Here is an 18,543-nt window from a genome sequence, read left to right as displayed (position 1 = left end):
TTAAAAAGGGTAATAAAATATAGTAGAACTGATATTATATATATATTATAATATAATATATATATTATAAACTGATATTATCTATACTTAATTAAACAGCTCCATGCTTCTTTTTGTCTTGTGGCACAGTAGTATATTTTTACTCTATTTCCTTTTTTGAAAGCATTTTTCTGAACTGTCCACAGGCTTTCAATTTCTCTTACGTTGTGGTAAAACTGAATATAGTCAGACTTAAAGTTCACTTCAGTAGCTCTGCTTTTATCAAACCGATGCTCCACCGATTCCTGGTATCAGTGCCAAATGATGACATCAAGCTAAATTTCCTCTTAACATTAGTGTTTAGGCATAGAATACTTAGGATTTTATGAGTCAAGATTTAGACTCGTAAGATTCTTTTCCAGCTGGTCAAAATGCCTACCTCCTCCCTATCTGTAGGCATGTTTATGTAGAACAACTATTTGTCCGTCAGGTCCTTTGCATTAATTTATTCATCATGTAGCCTAATCTCTAAAACACCAATCATTTTTTAACACTATGAAGCATAGGAGATGTCATAGATTTAACCTCTCTTTCTCAAGGAATATGGTTTCAAAGTGGAGAGGTAATTAGAACTTGTAAAAATAAACTTGAATTTCAGAAAAATTACAATTTTAGTACAGAAATTAAGAAAACTCTGTTTCACTTGGCTGGTGTTTTTGTTTTTTGAGTTCTGAAGTAATCTTATTTCCAAAAATTTGGGGGTTTTTGTTTTCTTGCTGTATCAGTTTTTGTTACAATCTACATACAATACTGAATAACTCAGATGCAGTCAGTTCATCCTTTTCTAGATTTCTAATGGCTTCTGCAAAAGTTCATCAAATAATTTTGGAGAAACAATATAGAATTGCTTTATTGTAATTCTTCCCTACATTTTCATCCTCAGTGCACTTAGTGAGCACCTACTATACGCCAACCACCACCCTGAGTGAGGTAGCTGTGATCAAAATTGGCAAAGCTCCTGCTTTTATAAAACCTATTATTCTGTAAGAGACATACAGATGTATTTTTTGCTTTTTAAAAAGCAATTCTAGGGGTGCCTGGGTGACTCAGTAGGTTAAGCATCTGCCTTCAGCTCGGGTCATGATCCTGAGGTCCTGGGATCAAGTCCCACTCCCCAGGCTCCTTGCTCAAAGGGGAATCCACTTGTCCTTCTCCCTCTGCCCCTCTTCTCATGCTCTTTCTCTTGTGTGTTCACTGTCTCTCAAATAAATAAGCAACTATATTTAGGTTTAAATTGCAGGCAGTAAAATGGACACATCATAAGTGAATGAATTTTTACAAATGTATGCACTCATCTAATTACTACCATAATCAAGATCCAGAACATTTTTTATTTTTTATTTTTTTTTTATTTTTATTTTTTAAATTTTTATTTATTTATGATAGTCACAGAGAGAGAGAGAGAGAGGCAGAGACACAGGCAGAGGGAGAAGCAGGCTCCATGCACTGGGAGCCCGACGTGGGATTCGATCCCGGGTCTCCAGGATCGCGCCCTGGGTCAAAGGCAGGCGCCAAACCGCTGCGCCACCCAGGGATCCCCAGAACATTTAATAATAAGGTTTTATTTCTTTTACTCATGAGAGACACAGAAAGAGGCAGAGACACAGGCAGCAGAGGGAGAAGCAGGCTCCCTGCAGGGAGCCTGATGTGGGATTTGATCCTAGGACCCCGGGATCATGACCTGAGCCAAAGGCAGATGCTCAACCACTGAGCCATCCAGGTGCCCCACATTTTTCTTTTTTAGAGTTTCATATAAATGGAAACATAGTCATTTGCTTCTACTCTTGATTTCATTTGCTCAACATAATGTTTTTTCAGATTCATGTTTTTGCATGTCAAGTAGTTCACACCTGTGTTTTGGTAATTATTATTACATTGTACAGATAAGCCACAGATTGTTTATCCATTCACCAGCTGATGAATATTTAGGTTGTTTCCTGTTTTGGATTACTAAAAATGAAGCTACGAAAAGTAATGTACAAGTGGAAATGATATGGGAGAGCTAGGTTCTTGTCTCATGGGGTCAAAGAATGAATCTTGCTGACAACGGAGTGTGAGTAAAGTGATAGAAGTTTATTAAGCAAAGATACAGACAAAGCTCTCAGAAGTGAGAATGGATCCAACAAAGTTGCCCCTGAAGGGTTTTTTGGCTGTTTTTTTACTGAGAACCTAACCAGGGAGCCTATGGCTTTGGGTTTCTTCATGCTTTCTTGAGTGAATGTCATATGGCTGTTTTTGGGTCTGGTGAGTTTCTGTGATTGCTTGGTAACCATCAAAGGGAGAGACTCCCTACATTTTAGATCTAGGGAGCCTGATTTTTTTTTTTTTCTATTTTTACTGTCTTAATCTATTTCCTTGGGATGGGTAGGAGCCTGACTTTGGGCCTTTCCCTTATTTTTCCCTGCCTAGCTTCATCTGCCCCTAACTCATTCCGACTTCAGAAACGTTTTCATAGGACAGTCCCAGTGGTGCAGCGGTTAGTTCCTGCCTTCAGCCCCGGGGTGTGATCCTGGAGACCGGGGATCAAGTCCCACGTCGGGCTCCCTGCATGGAGCCTGCTTCTCCCTCTGCCCGTGCCTCTGCTTCTCTCTCTGTGTACGTCTCTGATGAATAAATAAAATCTTAAAAAAAAAAGAAACATTTTCATATTTCTAAGAAAATACCTGGGAGTGAAATTGCTGGATCAAGTGATAGTGTATGATCGATTTTCTGGTAAAATACAAACTCAATCAAAGTGACTGCACTATTTTACATTCTTACCAGCAACAGATGAGAGGTCCAGTTGCTCTAAGTCCTTGTCAACATTTGGTGTCGTCTTTTAAATTTTGGCCATTTCAATGGAAATGTAGTAGTAAAGGTGTTTTCTTATTCCTGCCATTCTACTTACATAATACCACTCTAAAATGGATCATGAATACATTTTAAGAAAAACTTAAAACGTTTACAAGTCTGAAAGAAAATGGCTTGGTTGACTGCATATATTTTGTTTCTATTTTCCCTCAGGAATCCTCCAGGCTCTCTAGGACGCCTGAATCCTGTGTCAGGCCGCACTAGCTCGGTGAAACTCACACTCAGGCTTTTCTTGCACGGACACAACTGCCAAGGTCTACAAGGACTTTCCCGGGTCTTTCCCGCCTTACCGTCACCTTTCTAATAATTTCCCAGGGAGCCGCGCGGGGAGGGGCGGGGCTCAGACCCCCCCCAAGCTCCACCCCTCCCCGGGACCCGCCCACCACCCGGGAGTAGGCTTGAGGCAGGGGAAGGAAGGTAGCTTCCGGTCTCGCGATTGGCTCTAATCCCGCGAGAAGAGAAGACGGCAGCCATCGGTGGCAATGGTGAGGGAGGGGGTGTGGCCGGGGCGCGCGAAGTCCCCAGGAGTGAGGGAGAGGGGGCGGGTCGCGCGCACCGGGCGTACGCATGCGCGCACGGGGCGGCCGGGCTGGGCTGAGAGGGGAGGGGGCGGCGGCGGCGGCGGCGGCGGCTGAGGCGGCTGAGGCGGCGTCGTTATTTCCGCGGTCTGGACGGTGCGTGGCGGCGCGGGTGGCCACGGGAGAAGTAGGTAGGGACTGCCGGTGCAGAGCCATTGACTCTCCCTTCCTCCTGCGTCCTAGAGCCGCAGCCCCCCGCGCGTGTGGCGGACCCTGGGGACGCCAGGTCACCCTGCGGCCCCGGCCTCCCGCCGCGCTTCAGGTAGGAGCTGCAGGCTCTCCGGTGTCCGCTGCCCGCCGCCCGCCGAGGCCCCGGCCTTGCCCGGTGTTGCCCGGGCGACGACCCGGCACCGGGCGTGCCCGCCCTCCCGCGCGACGACAGCTCTGTCCTTGCTTCCGCGCCCTGTGGGGCCGGGGCCGGCGCCGGGCCCGGCCGGGCTGACCCGGGGAAGGTGGTCGTGGGGCGGGTCCCGCCTCAGGTGCGCAGCCGCTCTGGGCCGGGCGAGTAGGTGCCCTGCGGGGCGCTCCCGCCCTCGGTGCCCGCCGTGCGAGGCTGTGCGGGGTCCTGCCGGGCCCGGAGAGCTCCGGGCACGTGAGGGACCACCCTGACTCAATAGTTGCCTCGTGGGCCCCCGGGCTGCGAGAGGCGGCTCTGAAGAGTGCCTTACTCATTTGTGTCCGGTGTGCAAAGTTGAAAGCTCTGGAGTTCATCCTGCTTGGGCCAGTGGTGGGGGGGTGGCTTCTGATTTTTTTCCTTGGATGGTGGGAAGGCAAGCTCTTAAAAGCCCTTGTAGGTGCTCGGCTATTAGTAAATAAGCAGCAGTGCTTTTAACGTAAGGTTTAATTGCGTTAAGGTTTTTTTATTTTTTTTTTTATTTTTTTTATTTCCCAGTTGCCACTATCAAACTCCGATGAAGTCTGGCAGTTTAGTAAGACTTCCACCCAGGACTTGAGTGAACACACATGGCTTGCAAATAGTCTTGCCCTGAAAGCCACAATCTCTTTTACACCAGTGTTAATTTTATAGGCATTATGGTCATGAAAGCTTCTGTAGAAGATGATGATTCAGGATGGGAGCTCAGTATACCAGAAAAGATGGAAAAAAGCAATACAAGCTGGGTGGACATAACCCAAGATTTTGAAGAAGCTTGTCGAGGTGAGTTTGAATTCTTGGGTTAGAAATTAACAACCTGGGAAAAGGTAAAATAAAATCTTGTGATTTGTAGACTCAAACGTAAGCAACAGGTAAGTGTGGTTTATCAAGTTTGTTAACCACACTTATTCATTCCTTACCCTCTTAATAATTTTAACTTTCATTTAAAGCCAGTATTTGATAGTGCATGAAATACAGATGTTGAAGCAGTTGCTTCAGTTTTTCTAGCCTTAACAGATGAGAGAGTACATGGCAATAATTTCAGACTGTGCAAACATGAATTGTCTTGACCTAAAGATGGTGGACTATTATATGTTTGAGATTTGTAAATAATCAGATCACATTATTTCCTGTCTAAGAGCCTGTAGTGGCTTCCTGTTCAATATAGAATAAAATCCATATTCCATCCCCGTGGCCTGTGTGGTCTGATGCCTGTCTACCACTGACTTCATTTCTGTACCACTGCCCAACTAGGCTCATTATGTTAGTCACAATGTCCTTTCTATGCCATTAAGCTCACCAGGGCATTTTCCCCTTGGGCCTCTGCATATTTCTTTTTCTGTATCTTAAACTGCTTTGCCTCCAGGTCTTTACCTTCACATAGCTGGCTCCTTCCTGGCCAGTTAAATGCTAGCTCCCCAGGGAGGATGTCTCCAAACAATTAATCTAAGTAGATTTAGTAGATTTAGCCCTGTTCTCTTCTGTCCGACTCTACCTCACCTGAATCACTCTGTTTTATTTATTTTTTATTATAATACTTATATACTATCAGAAGCTGTCCTTTCAGTTATTTCTTGTTTACTGTCAGCCCTACCCACTGGAACATAAAGCTCTGTGAGTGCAGACATCTTGTCTGTAAGCCTAACACAGAGAACATTGCCTGGAACATAGTAATGGTTTAACAAATGCAAAGGCATAAATGATTAGAGAAGTGAGCATATTTGTTGTCTGAGGAGAATGGGTCTTAGGGAGAGACAGGAAAGAGACAAATGGTAGAGTGGGAGGGGTGCCTGGGGGGCTCAGTTGTTTAAGCAGCTGCCTCCTGCTCAGTTCCTGTGATCAAGCCCCACTTCAGGAACCTACCTCTTCCTTTCCCTCTGCCCTCCCCATGTGCCTCCCTCCCCACTGTGCTCTCTTGCTCATGCTCTCAAATAAATAAATAAAATTTTTTTGGAAAAAAAAAATGGTAGAGTGAGAGATTGAATTTGAAGAGAGGATGGGATAAAGAACATGGTAGAGAAATTAACTTAGGGGACCAGAATGAGGAATTACTGAGACAGGAGGAACTGAGGTTAGGATTGGTGAAGAAACAGGTAGATTTCTAAACGAGTGGGGAGGAATGGTAGAGGGATACACACCCTGATGGCTTCTCTGTTTTTACTAAACTGAAGGTTAAGTCTTCGTTGTTGATGAGATGGAGTGTTTAGAATAGTGCCCTTAGAAGGAGGAGTAGAGACTCGGAGTAGCTGCAGGTGGTAAGGGAGTCAGCTGGGCATAAGCAAAATGATAACACGTGCACTGACCCTTTGTTATGAAACGTGTCCATTTAAAGAAAGCAAAAGTGAAATTGTGGAAAGAATATTAGACTGGAAATTGGGGGATTGCCCATATCCATCTATCCAAGGGAGAGAGAAAGAAGTGTAAGTTACAGTGTAATTTTTGTGCCCAGAGATCTTAAACTGTTGATGGATTATGCCCGTCATCCTGCACTGATTTTTAAGTGATCTATATTAGAGGGTTGTTGTTCTGAACCTAAATGGAAAAGGCTTTATGAAGTTCATATGGCTTGAGTTGGGCCTTAGAGGAGTGGTGGAGTTTCTGTAAGTGAATGTGAGGGAATTATTCTAGACTCAGATGAACTGTTACTCTCACCAGAGTTCATGAGAGTTGGATATTTGAGGGAGAGTGAGTAATTTTGCTTCCTCATGAGCAGAACCTTAAATAGGCAATATGGTTTTATTCCTGTCTCAGTGGGGATTGAGGAGGGGGAGCATGTCATTTTGTTGCCAACCTCAAACCATCCTATTAACTTTTCAATAATTAGCTCTTGCTTGGTCTGAAGTGGCACAGATGTGAGGTATATTTGAAATGAAAAAGTTGATGTAGAAGTGATCTTCCTTTACATATAGATTTAGGACTAAAGTCTTTTGGGAGCTCTTGAGCCTATATTATTAATAATTTGTTTTCTTGAAATCAGATTCATAGTATTAATTTTTTTTTTTTTTTTTTTTTTTTTTTTTTTTTTTTTTTTTTTTTTTTTTTTTTGTTTTTTTTCATAGTATTAATTTAGCTTAGACTCCAGCAGCTTTCTGAGGGCTAAATTTAAAACAAATATTATACCCTGTAAGTGTTGCAGTGGTCTTTCCTCTTCAGTAACAGTGCGATGGTATTTGACTAGACCTTGGGGATTATTTATTTTGGTACCGAGAAAGCAATCTGCATAGTGATGACAGTGTTTTTCATGTACATTTCTATCTGTTCTTTTAGTGACTCTTCGAAGTCTTCTGGACCAAATTCTAATTTCATCACTTCTTTTATTTCCTGTTAGGCAGATGGCACACATTCCCTCCACATTTCCTATTTTCAACATTGAGGCCCTTGGCCTTTTTTGGGGGGTAGGAGGGCTTTTTTTCCCCCCTTAAATTATTTTGAATATATGGTGCTATTACTGTTACTGTGCCTGGTATGTAACATGTCATTTATCTAACACTTCTGAGCTTTGCTTCTCTAGGAAACTGCCTAATTCAAACCATCTCATTGCCTCCTATAAAAAGTCTTTGATCTTCATATTTCATTTGGTTGTCTAAAATTAGGTGCTTTCTGAAGTACAAACCTACAACTTAAATGATCATAAAATATATATTGCTCATTCTTCTACCTATCAGATTCTTTTCTTCCACACTGTTTATCCTAGATTGATGACACTGTCAGGTATCTAGAACTCAGAGGTAATCCAAGGTTGGCTGTCATTACTTCCATTCTTTTTGAGCTTTAGTCTAGAATGAAATGGGCCTATCCTGTCATTTCATATCCTTCTCTCTTTGATGGTTTTACTCATTCCTCCTCTGTCTTTCTCACCCCATGTTTTAAGGCCCCATCACTTATCCAGTTTGTCCCACTCTTGCCCAGTACTTTTGGAAAACTTTTATTGATTTCTCTTCCTCTTTTAAAACCTAGGATTCTTAAGTTTCTTGTTCCTTTTCCTTTTTGTGTTGTCTTCTCTCATTTAGAATGTTTGTAGATCCTAAGATATATTTGTTTAAAGAGTGAATGAAAGGTGCCTGGGTGTCTCAATTGGTTAGCGTCTCCTTTGGCTCAGGTTATGATCCCAGGGTCCTGGAATGAAGCCCAGCATTGGGCTCCCTGCTTAGCGAGGAGTCTGCTTCTCACTCTCCCTCTGCCTCTTCTGCTGCACGTGCCCACTCTCGTGCAGGCGCTTTTTCTCTCAGATAAATAAAATATATATATATATTTTTTAAGATATTTATTTATTTATTTATTTATTTGAGACACAGAGAAAGAGAGAGGCAGAGAACACAGGCAGAGGGAGAAGCAGGCTCCATGCAGGGTTCCCGATGTGGGACTCAATCCTTGGTCTCCAGGATCAGGCCCTGGACTGAAGGCGGCGCTAAACAGCTGAGCCACCCAGGGTTCCTCAGATAAATAAAATCTTAAAAAAAAAAAAAAAATATTTTAAGGCCATGTTTCTTCATATTAGAGTATCTGGATATTGTACTTCAGAGGTTTGAGAACCACTGGATTACATTAAATGCTATCATTTTGGGTGATTGCCTGAAACCAATGTAATTACGAACACAAGATTGGGAACTGAAATTATAGCAATACTTGATTATAATGTTAGTATCCATTTGGTAATCTGTAATCTTCTTAAAAAATTATCACCAAACTGATTACATGGCATTTAACAATTATCTTAAACAAAACATAGATTCTTGATAAAACTTTCATGGACTCCTCTGCTGAATTTATAAACCCCAATCTGAGAGTCCTTGTTCTAGGAATTTGCTGTTTGTATTACTTTATTCAAGAAGAAAAAGATGGAAATGGCTTGGTGAAAGATCTGGGCAAATCTAAGTAAGTATATTGGGCAAAGATCTGTAAAGAAAATTTTAAGTGATTCTGATTTTGGAAATTTATGTTTTCCTTGTTACATCTTCTCAATGTTTTCAGTGGTGGGGCATGGGTGGGGTGGGCTGTACTAGTAATTGTGGGTCACTTTAGATCAGCGATTATCTGCCAGGGTTGATTTTGCTTCTTAAGGAACATTTGCCAATGTCTTGCAACATTTTTGGTCGTCACAGTAGGAGGCGGGTGGCTGCTGGTGTCTAGTGGGTACACACCAAGGATACTGCACTGGATAGCCCCCACAAAGAAGTAATTGTTTTGCACAAAATGCCAACAGTGCTGTGTAGTTCACTCTATTTAGGTTACTTTCAATAATATTCGACTATCATTTAATCTTTCTGACCCTGGATTCTTGGGGAAGGGAACATATGGATATTGGATGTCCTAACACCTCTAACAACTAGCATTAACATAGAATAAGCAGTGGGAAGAGAATGGGAGCTTTGATGCACTTTGAGGTCTTTTCTGCATTGTTGAATACATCTTAACAGGTTTTCTCATTAATTAGGTATTGTGTAGCCTCCTTTTTGTTGGGAATTTTTGGTTAACAGAAAGGTTGTCCTCAGAAGTCAACGCCTTCCCTCTTTTAGCTGGTTATTTTAATATCCATAATTCTAGATAGCATGCTTTTATTGTTACTTCTGGATTCCTTGCATTCACGATTTGGCATTATCTGTGGACTTCTTTTTTTTTTAAGATTTTATTTATTCATGAGAGATGCAGAGAGAGAAGCAGGCTCCATGCAGGGAGCCTGACGCGGAATTCGATCCCGGGTCCCCAGGATCAAGCCCTGGGCTGAAGGTGGCGCTAAACCACTGAGCCACCCAGGCTACCCTGTGGAGTTCTATCTATAGTTATAACTACATTACGGATATGCAAATATTATCCATAGCTGAGCTAAAGAGTAAAGTTTTTCTTTTTCTTTCCTGTATAATTCTTACACAAAACTTTTTAATCCAAAAATCTATGTGGTTGTCATTAATTCTACCTTAGACTCTTTACTACTTGTCTAAATCTCCTTAAGACATTCAGACACCTCAGACATCTATTGTTTTCATCTCTTTGAAGAAATTTCTCCTCCAGCCTCTTATTGCTCCAATCTGGGCTTCTTGCCTTTGTACATCATGTGATCCTGAGATCATTAGCAGCGGGGTTTCTTACTTTAATATAAATTAGACGTCTTTAGTCACCTCCTGAGTAGAATGCATGGAAGATACAATTTTTTGAGGTTCTGGTTGTCTGAATATGTCTTTATTCTCCCACTTTATTGATAATAACATGTTTGGATACCTTTGAGAATTTCGAGGGCGTGACCCATTGATGTTTTTGCTCTGACGTTGCTATTAAGTTTGATGACATTTTGATAACTGAGTTTTCATAGGTAACCTTTAGGATCTTCTGTATGACCCCGTGTACATCCCTTTCACAGTGATTTGTCTGGTTGACAACTCTGAGGTCCTCTCATCTTGTCTGATTCTTCAGTTCTAGGAAACTTTCTTTAAGTACTCTATTTCCTCTTTTTTTTTGTTTTGTTTTGTTTTTTTGTTTTGTTTTGTTTTTTTGTATTCTTACAGAGAGTATTTTTTTTTTTTTTTGTATACTGACCCTTTGGGAGGTGCTTAGATCATGAGAGAGGAGCCCACATGAATGGGATTAGTCAGTCCCTTCTGATATTTGAGGTTATTGCAGAAAGACGGCCATCTAGCAAGTAGGCCCTCACCAAACATCCGCTGGTGCCTTGATCTTGGACTTCCCAGCTTCTAGAACTGTGAGAAATAAACATTTGTTGTTTATAGGCTGTCCAGCTTATGATATTTTTTTGTTGTAGAATCTTGAATGGACTAAGACTCTATCTTCCAAACCTACTGAATTTTTCTTATCTGCTTCTAATGTTCTTAATTTTTTTTTTTTTTTATGTTCTTAATTTCTAACATTTCTTTTCTCTTAGTATTCCTCCTCCCTTTTTTAAGAAAGTAAAATGTCCCGTTTTTGTTTCAGGGTTGCAATGGTTTATCTCTCTAAGGATAATAGTTCTTTTGAATGTTCCTTTACATAGTGCCTTTTTTCTCCAATGTTCCTTTTTTGGTTTTTTGGTTTGTTTTTTTGTTTGTTTGTTTCCTTTAGGAAGATACTTCCTTTTTATCTTTCATATTTGGGCATTACTTCAGATATCTAAAAATTCTTTGATGCCTGTCTAGGGGTGGGAGACCAAAAAACCAATTGGAAGCTCTAAATTTATGAGTGGGACTTATTTACACTGACTGCCACTATCAGATGATCTGACTTTGCTTTTGTGTTAGAGAACCTCTGATAAAAGTTATTTAGCTCTTTCTACTTGGAAAGATTATGTTTAGTAGAGAAAATTTAATCTTTTGCCTTGAAGTTGAAGCTCTGACTTGACTGCCTATGATTAAATAGTGAAGGGGAGGAAGAGATCTGGGGTATTCACATACTCACTTAATGTTCCCTCTTTCCAGTACTATATACCCTAGCCTTCCAGTAACCTTATGTCTCTGGAGATGTTTTTACCTTCTTCAAAGAAAGTCTTCAGTGTTAGGGAGGGGCAGTTATCCTGCTCTGTAAATTAGGACAGGATTCTGCATTGTCTGCTCAGTCTTCCATGTTTTAGCTTTCCTTTTTCTGCTCTTTTAGAAGCAAGTGGTAAGTCAGGTTGGTTTTGGCTTTCTCCATTCCTGGTTTTAGGATTCTGTTTTCTTGAATTTGCTAAGAAACTACTTGTATTTTATTTCCAGGTTTCCCCAATTTTGTTGTACTACTTCTGCACTTGGTTTTCTTTTTTGGAGTGTATACCTTTCTTATACACACACACACACACACACACACACACACTCTTCCTCTGGTTATTTTAATGAGATTTCAGGAGAGAATTAAAGGTAGTTGCCTGTGTTCAGTTAGCCACCTTTACCCCGTGGTAAACCTCAATTGGTTTGTTTGAATATCACAATTACAATCGCATTGGATTTCAACAATGTCATAGATTCAAGTAGGGTGTTCCTAGGGACCCTACCTGGGAACTTAACCATCATTTATAAAGTTAAGGGTAGAAATATATTGAAAGATCTATAACATCAGTTTACACATGATCTGCTCGCTTATAACATGATAATATGTGTTTGTCTTGTCACATAGGTACATGCTTTTCTCTGTCTTCTAAGAACTTTTTCTCAGGAGAATGATCATATGCTACAAGTGCTTATTAGCACTGCTGCATATCCAGACTCTACCACAAGTTATGATTCATCGTTCATTTCCAAGGCAAAAGGAAGGACGTCCAGTAAGATGTTAGGAAATTCTGTGATCCACAAAATTGAGTTAAATTTTCTCTCACAGCTCTCTCACAAGAGTTAAATTGATCTCTCACAGATCTATTCATGCCTTATATGAAAGTGAGGATAAAAGAAAAAGGTGGTTTATTGTCAAGGTGGCAGAAAAAAATTTTTTTGACTGATAAACTTTTCCTTGTATCTAATTTTTTCCATTGCTCTTTGTGTGTTTTAAGCTATGTACTACTGGACCTACTTAAGGCTTTAACTTAAAAGTAGAAGTAACTTATCATTGTGTTAACTTAGTTCAGCAGTTTGGTGTGTCTGTGATCCTTGGGAGCGTCAATACCTTTTAAAGGGTATGCAAGGTCAAAACAATTTCCGTGGTAAAACTATTTCCATATAAAGCTGAGATGTGGGGATCCCCAGGTGGCTCAGTGGTTTGGCACCTGCCTCTGGCCCAGGGCGCGATCCTGGAGTCCCGGGATCGAGTCCCACGTCGGGCTCCCGGCATGGAGACTGCTTCTCCCTCCTCCTGTGTCTCTGCCTCTCTCTTCCTCTCTCTATATCTATCATGAATAAATAAATAAATCTTTAAAAAAAAAAAATGCTGAGATGTTGGGCAGCCCGGGTGGCTAAGCAGTTTAGTGCCACCTTCAGCCCAGGGCCTGATCCTGGAGACCTGGGATCGAGTCCCACGTCGGGCTCCCTGCATGGAGCCTGCTTCTCCCTCTGCCTGTGTCTCTGCCTCTCTCTCTCTCTCTCGTGAATAAATAAATAAAATCTTAAAAAAAAAAACAAAACTCAGTTGTTAACTTGTCTTTTTACTCTCATTCTCTTATTAGTACTGTGGAATTTTCCAAAGAGTATATGATGTGTGATGATGTCATTGCTCTGTTAATGATAAATGTAAAACATCCTTCTCACTTAAATTTTTGAGAATTGCTTCCTAGTTGAATAAGACCCAAACTACTTACGTCTGTAATGCTGTAGAATATTATGATTCAGTGTCCAGTTGTTGATCACGCAGTGAGAGTGCTTGCACTTTGCTTAGTCGAGTAAATTTTAAGTTTCCTGCCTACAGTTGACTGTGATCTGATTATTGGTGTGTGTGTGTGTGTGTTTTTAAGATTTTATTTATTTGAGAGAGAGAGCGAACACACATGCGCGTGTGTGTAAGGGAAGAGAAGCAGAGGGACAAGTAGACCCACTGAGTATGGAGCCAGGGGTAGGACTGGATCTAAGGACTCTGAGATCATGACCTGAGCCAAAATCAAGAGTTGGTCGCTTAATCTACTGAACCACCCAGGCACAGGATTACTGGTTTTCTGAGGGACCTTATGAGAGTCAGCTAGTTTAACCCTTTATTTTACAGTTAGGAAACCAAGTCCCCTGATTGACTTGCTTCTAGGTCTGTGGAGTGTTTTATTTTTAAGTTTGGTGAAGCTATCCAAATCTACCTTAAATATTTGATAAATTATTACAGCAGTTCTCAAATATTTTGGTCTCAGGACCCTATTATACTCTTAAAAATTACAGTTTAAACTCTTAAAAATTGTGTGTCAACATATATAGATGTTCACTGTATTAAAATTGAAGACTGAGAAATTTAAAAAATAATTATCAATTCATTTAAAAACAATTACAAACCCATTGCATGTTAACATGATTTTTTTTTTTAAGATTTTGTTTGTTTATTCATGAGAGACCTAGAGACACAGGCAGAGAAGCAGGCTCCATGCAAGGAGCCCGACGTGGGACTCCATCCGGGGTCTCCAGGATCAGGCCCTGGGTTGAAGGCGGTGCTAAACCACTGAGCCACCGGGCTGCCCTAACATGATGTTTTTTAATGAAAAATAAGTGCAATATTTATTTTTCAAAACAGAGTAACTTACAGGAGTGGAGTTGTTTTATACTTTTGAAAATCTCTTTAGTGTCAGCATAACGGAGAGCACCTGAATTCTTTATCTGTGTGTCTGTTTGAACTGTATGGGGTAAATCTGGCCTCATTTAGTATGTAGCTGAAATGGAACCTTTTCAGATAATTGTGGATATTCTTCTTTGATATTACAGTGAAACTTGACAGGTGGTAGTTTGTTAAAGATTAGTTGTGATAAGGAATCTGAAGACATATTTAGTGGACTTTGCATTCTCTGTTATATTAAAATTCACTGGTCTGAACTTTGAATGGATCTTTTATCTGTGCCTAATTTTGGAACATGTGTTGCCATTTGGAAAATACTGGTTCATTGAGTGCAGATCTTCCAAATGCAGATAAAACTATATAATACTGAAAGGCACATTTGTTAGTATCACCACCAAAACCATCAGAAAAGTCTCTTTTAAGTATTTGGAAGCTATCAGGTTCACAGTGTCAGATGTTTCTCCAAATTCTTAATTTTTGCTTTAAAAGCTCAAATGTTTATCAATTTTTCCCCAAATGTTATCATTAGCAACACACAATGTCAGTTGTTTTTCTTAAAGCAATAAACTCATTTAGTTTCAAGAAAATGGCGTATTCTCCGAGATAAGTATAGTTTTTGTCCATTGTTCTTTCAAGTAAAAATGGTGTTTCATGATAATTGTGCAGGTGCTTTTCCTTAAAACAACGTCTTGTATTGGTATGCAGCAGAAGTGTTTGTTTATACTTCCCATTTTGTCAAATAGAATATTTAAAAGATGTACTCAGCGATTGAGATATAATCAGAAATATCAGGGTCAGCATTAGGATGAAGCAGTTGAGGCACCTCGAGTGCAACATTTAAGGATTTGCTACCTGTGAAGGCAAGTGCCTCCTTAAATTTTGCATGGGAGGTGCTTCACTTGCTGCACTCTGGTCCTGGCCCTGAGGTTAATGATTTTACTGCTTTATCAAGGATTCCTTAGGTAAAATAAAATAAAAAAAAAATTGTCTTTTTTAACTGCAAGTGCATGGAAGTAAAGAATACACTAGCTTGTGGACACTCTTAATTTGTACTAAAACTAGAGCAATGTAGCCTCCACTTTTTATTTTTTCTCTTTATGCCATTGCTTTTACATCTTCATTACAATTGTCAACAAAGTGAAAAAGACAATGTTTTATTCTGTGAAAAAAATTTCTAAATTTTATTTATTTCTTAGGGAGAGCATACAAGTGCATGAAGTAGCAAGCAGAGGTGGAGGGGCAGAGGGAAGAGAGAAAGAATCTTAAGCAGGGTCCATACGGAGATTGGAGCCTGACACGGGGCTCAATCTTAAAACCCTGAGATCGTGAACTGAACTGAAATCAAGAGTTGGATGCTTAACAAACTAAGCCACCCAGGTGCCCCAATATTACTATGAAAGTAATTTTAATATCACAGACACCTCAGTTCCGAAACCATCTTTGAGAACTGCTGAAAACTAGTGCTTTGCACCTTCTGTAAGATTTGTCCATTAGTTTTTAAGCTACTTAAAATGTTATGATAGTGGTTCTCACCTTTCTGCACATTGAAGTTGCCTGTATTGCTTTAAAACCGCTGCAGAGGCCACACCCCTAGAATTTAATTGTTTTAGGGTACCGATGAACGTTGAGATTGCCACAAACTCTGGAGTTGATACCAGTATGCAGTCAAGGTTGAGACCTATTTCACAGGGGATGAATACTGTTTTTTGATTAGCTGTTTACTCAAGTGTCTTTTCTACCTTGAAATACAATGAAATTTTATTTATTTATTTTTTTTATAATAAATTTATTTTTCATTGGTGTTCAATTTGCCAACATACAGAATAACACCCAGTGCTCATCCCGTCAAGTGCCCACCTCAGTGCCTGTCACCCATTCACCCCCACCCTCGGCCCTCCCCCCCCCTTCCACCACCCCTAGTTTGTTTCCAAGAGTTAGGAGTCTATGTTTTATCTCCCTTTCCCATATTTCCCACACACTTCTTCTCCCTTCCCTTATATTCCCTTTCACTAGTATTTATATTCCCCACATGAATGAGAACATATAGTGTTTGTCCTTCTGTGATTGACTTAATTCACTCAGCATAATACCCTCCAGTTCCGTCCACGTTGAAGCAAATGGTGGGTATTTGTCATTTCTAATGGCTGAGTAATATTCCATTGTATACATAAACCACATCTTCTTCATCCATTCATCTTTCAGTGGACACCGAGGCTCCTTCCACAGTTTGGCTATTGTGGACATTGCTGCTATAAACATCGGGGTGCAGGTGTCCCGGCGTTTCATTGCATCTGTATCTTTGGGGTAAATCCCCAACAGTGCAATTGCTGGCTCCTAGGGCAGGTCTATTTTTAACTTTTTGAGGAACCTCCACACAGTTTTCCAGAGTGGCTGCACCATTTCACATTCCCACCAACAGTGTAAGAGGGTTCCCCTTTCTCCACATCCTCTCCAACATTTGTGGTTTCCTGCCTTGTTAATTTTCCCCATTCTCAGTGGTGTGAGGTGGTATCTCATTGTAGTTTTGATTTGTATTTCCCTGATGGCAAGTGATGCGGAGCATCTTCTCATGTGCATGTTGGCCATGTCTATGTCTTCCTCTGTGAGATTTCTTTTCATTTCTTTTGCCCATTTCATGATTGGATTGTTTCTTTGGTGTTGAGTTTAATAAGTTCTTTATAGATCTTGGAAACTAGCCCTTTATCTGATACGTCATTTGCAAATATCTTCTCCCATTCTGCAGGTTGTCTTTTAGTTTTGTTGACTGTATCCTTTGCTGTGCAAAAGCTTCTTATCTTGATGAAGTCCCAATAGTTCATTTTTGCTTTTGTTTCTTTTGCCTTGGTGGATGTATCTTGCAAGAAGTTACTGTGGCCAACTTCAAAAAGGGTGTTGCTTTGGGATCCCTGGGTGGCTCCGCGGTTTGGCACCTGCCTTTGGCCCAGGGCGCGATCCTGGAGACCCGGGATCGAGTCCCACATCAGGCTCCTGGCATGGAGCCTGCTTCTCCCTCTGCCTGTGTCTCTGCCTGCCTCTCTCTCTCTGTGTCTATCATAAATAAATTAAAAAAAAAAAAAAAAAAAGTGTTGCCTGTGTTCTCCTCTAGGATTTTGATGGAATCTTGTCTCACATTTAGATCTTTCATCCATTTTGAGTTTATCTCTGTGTGTGGTGCAAGAGAGTGGTCTAGTTTCATTTTTCTGCATGTGGATGTCCAATTTTCCCAGCACCATTTATTGAAGAGACTGTCTTTCTTCCAATGGATAGTCTTTCCTCCTTTATCGAATATTAGTTGACCATAAAGTTCAGGGTCTACTTCTGGGTCTCTATTCTGTTCCATTGATCTACGTGTCTGTTTTTGTGCCAGTACCACACTGTCTTGATGATCACAGCTTTGTGGTACAACCTGAAATCTGGCATTGTGATGCCCCCAGCTATGGTTTTCTTTCCTAAAATTCCCCTGGCTATTCGGGGTCTTTTCTGATTCCACACAAATCTTAAAATCATTTGTTCTAACTCTCTGAAGAAAGTCCATGGTATTTTGATAGGGATTGCATTAAACATGTAAATTGCCCTGGGTAACATTGACGTTTTCACAATATTAATTCTGCCAATCCATGAGCATGGAATATTTTTCCATCTCTTTGTGTCTTCCTCAATTTCTTTCAGAAGTATTCTATAGTTTTTAGGGTATAGTTCCTTTACCTCTTTGGTTAGGTTTATTCCTAGGTATCTTAGGCTTTTGGGTATAATTGTAAATGGGATTGACTCCTTAATTTCTCTTTCTTCAGTCTCATTGTTAGTGTATAGAAATGCCACTGATTTCTGGGCATTAATTTTGTATACTGCCACACTCTTAAATTGCTGTATGAGTTCTACCAATCTTGGGGTGGAGGCTTTTGGGTTTTCTATGTAGAGTATCATGTCATCGGCGAAGAGGGAGAGTTTGACTTCTTCTTTGCCAATTTGAATGCCTTTAATGTCTTTTTGTTGTCTGATTGCTGAGACTAGGACTTCCAGTACTATGTTGAAGAGCAGTGGTGAGAATGGACATCCCTGTCGTGTTCCTGATCTTAAAGGAAAGGCTCCCAGTGCTTCCCCATTGAGAATTATATTTGCTGTGGGCTTTTCACAGATGGCTTTTAAGATGTTGAGGAATGTTCCCTCTATCCCTACACTCTGAAGAGTTTTGATCGGGAATGGATGCTGTATTTTGTCAAATGCTTTCTCTGCATCTAATGAGGGGATCATATGGTTCTTGGTTTTTCTCTTGCTGATATGATGAACCACATTGATTGTTTTACAAGTGTTGAACCAGCCTTGTGTCCCGGGGATGAATCCCACTTGGTCATGGTGAATAATTTTCTTAATGTACTGTTGGATGATCCTATTGGCTAGTATATTGTTGAGAATTTTTGCATCCATGTTCATCAGGGATATTGGTCTATAATTCTCCTTTTTGGTGGGGTCCTTGTCTGGTTTTGGAATTAAGGTGATGCTGGCCTCATAGAACGAATTTGGAAGTACTCCATCTCTTTCTATCTTTCCAAACAGCTTTAGTAGAATAGG

The 18,543-nt window shown here is 40.6% G+C and overlaps 1 protein-coding gene and 2 long non-coding RNA genes across 9 annotated transcripts in view; 1 reads left to right on the top strand and 2 right to left on the bottom strand.

Moving 5' to 3' along the window:
- Nucleotides 1–2,091: 2,091 nt before the first annotated feature.
- On the bottom strand, nt 2,092–3,295 carry LOC112644629 (uncharacterized). Its single transcript, XR_003126588.3, has 2 exons — nt 2,800–3,295; nt 2,092–2,660 (listed from the first exon to the last, which is right to left on the bottom strand). It is a non-coding gene; the product is annotated as an uncharacterized LOC112644629 (long non-coding RNA).
- Nucleotides 3,259–18,543, top strand: part of NAA35 (N-alpha-acetyltransferase 35, NatC auxiliary subunit) — a 108,633-nt gene continuing 93,348 nt past the window's right edge. For 2 of the 7 annotated variants that reach the window (XM_025423159.3, XM_049116028.1), the window contains exons 1-2: nt 3,444–3,598; nt 4,495–4,623. In XM_025423159.3, the coding sequence (XP_025278944.2) occupies nt 3,457–3,598; nt 4,495–4,623 (271 nt within the window). In that variant the 5' untranslated portion in view covers nt 3,444–3,456. Of the gene's footprint in view, nt 3,375–3,443; nt 3,730–3,864; nt 3,947–4,494; nt 4,624–18,543 lie in introns of those variants that run through there. The other 5 variants (XM_025423163.3, XM_025423161.3, XM_025423164.3 and 2 more) reach the window with 5 other exon arrangements.
- LOC125756046 (uncharacterized) lies at nt 4,493–6,796 on the bottom strand. The gene is made up of 2 exons (XR_007413977.1): nt 5,979–6,796; nt 4,493–4,657 (listed from the first exon to the last, which is right to left on the bottom strand). It is a non-coding gene; the product is annotated as an uncharacterized LOC125756046 (long non-coding RNA).

Source organism: Canis lupus, chromosome 1 (genome assembly GCF_003254725.2).
Source record: "Canis lupus dingo isolate Sandy chromosome 1, ASM325472v2, whole genome shotgun sequence".
Taxonomy (NCBI): domain Eukaryota; kingdom Metazoa; phylum Chordata; class Mammalia; order Carnivora; family Canidae; genus Canis; species Canis lupus.
This window is presented reverse-complemented; position numbering and strand designations above follow the sequence as displayed.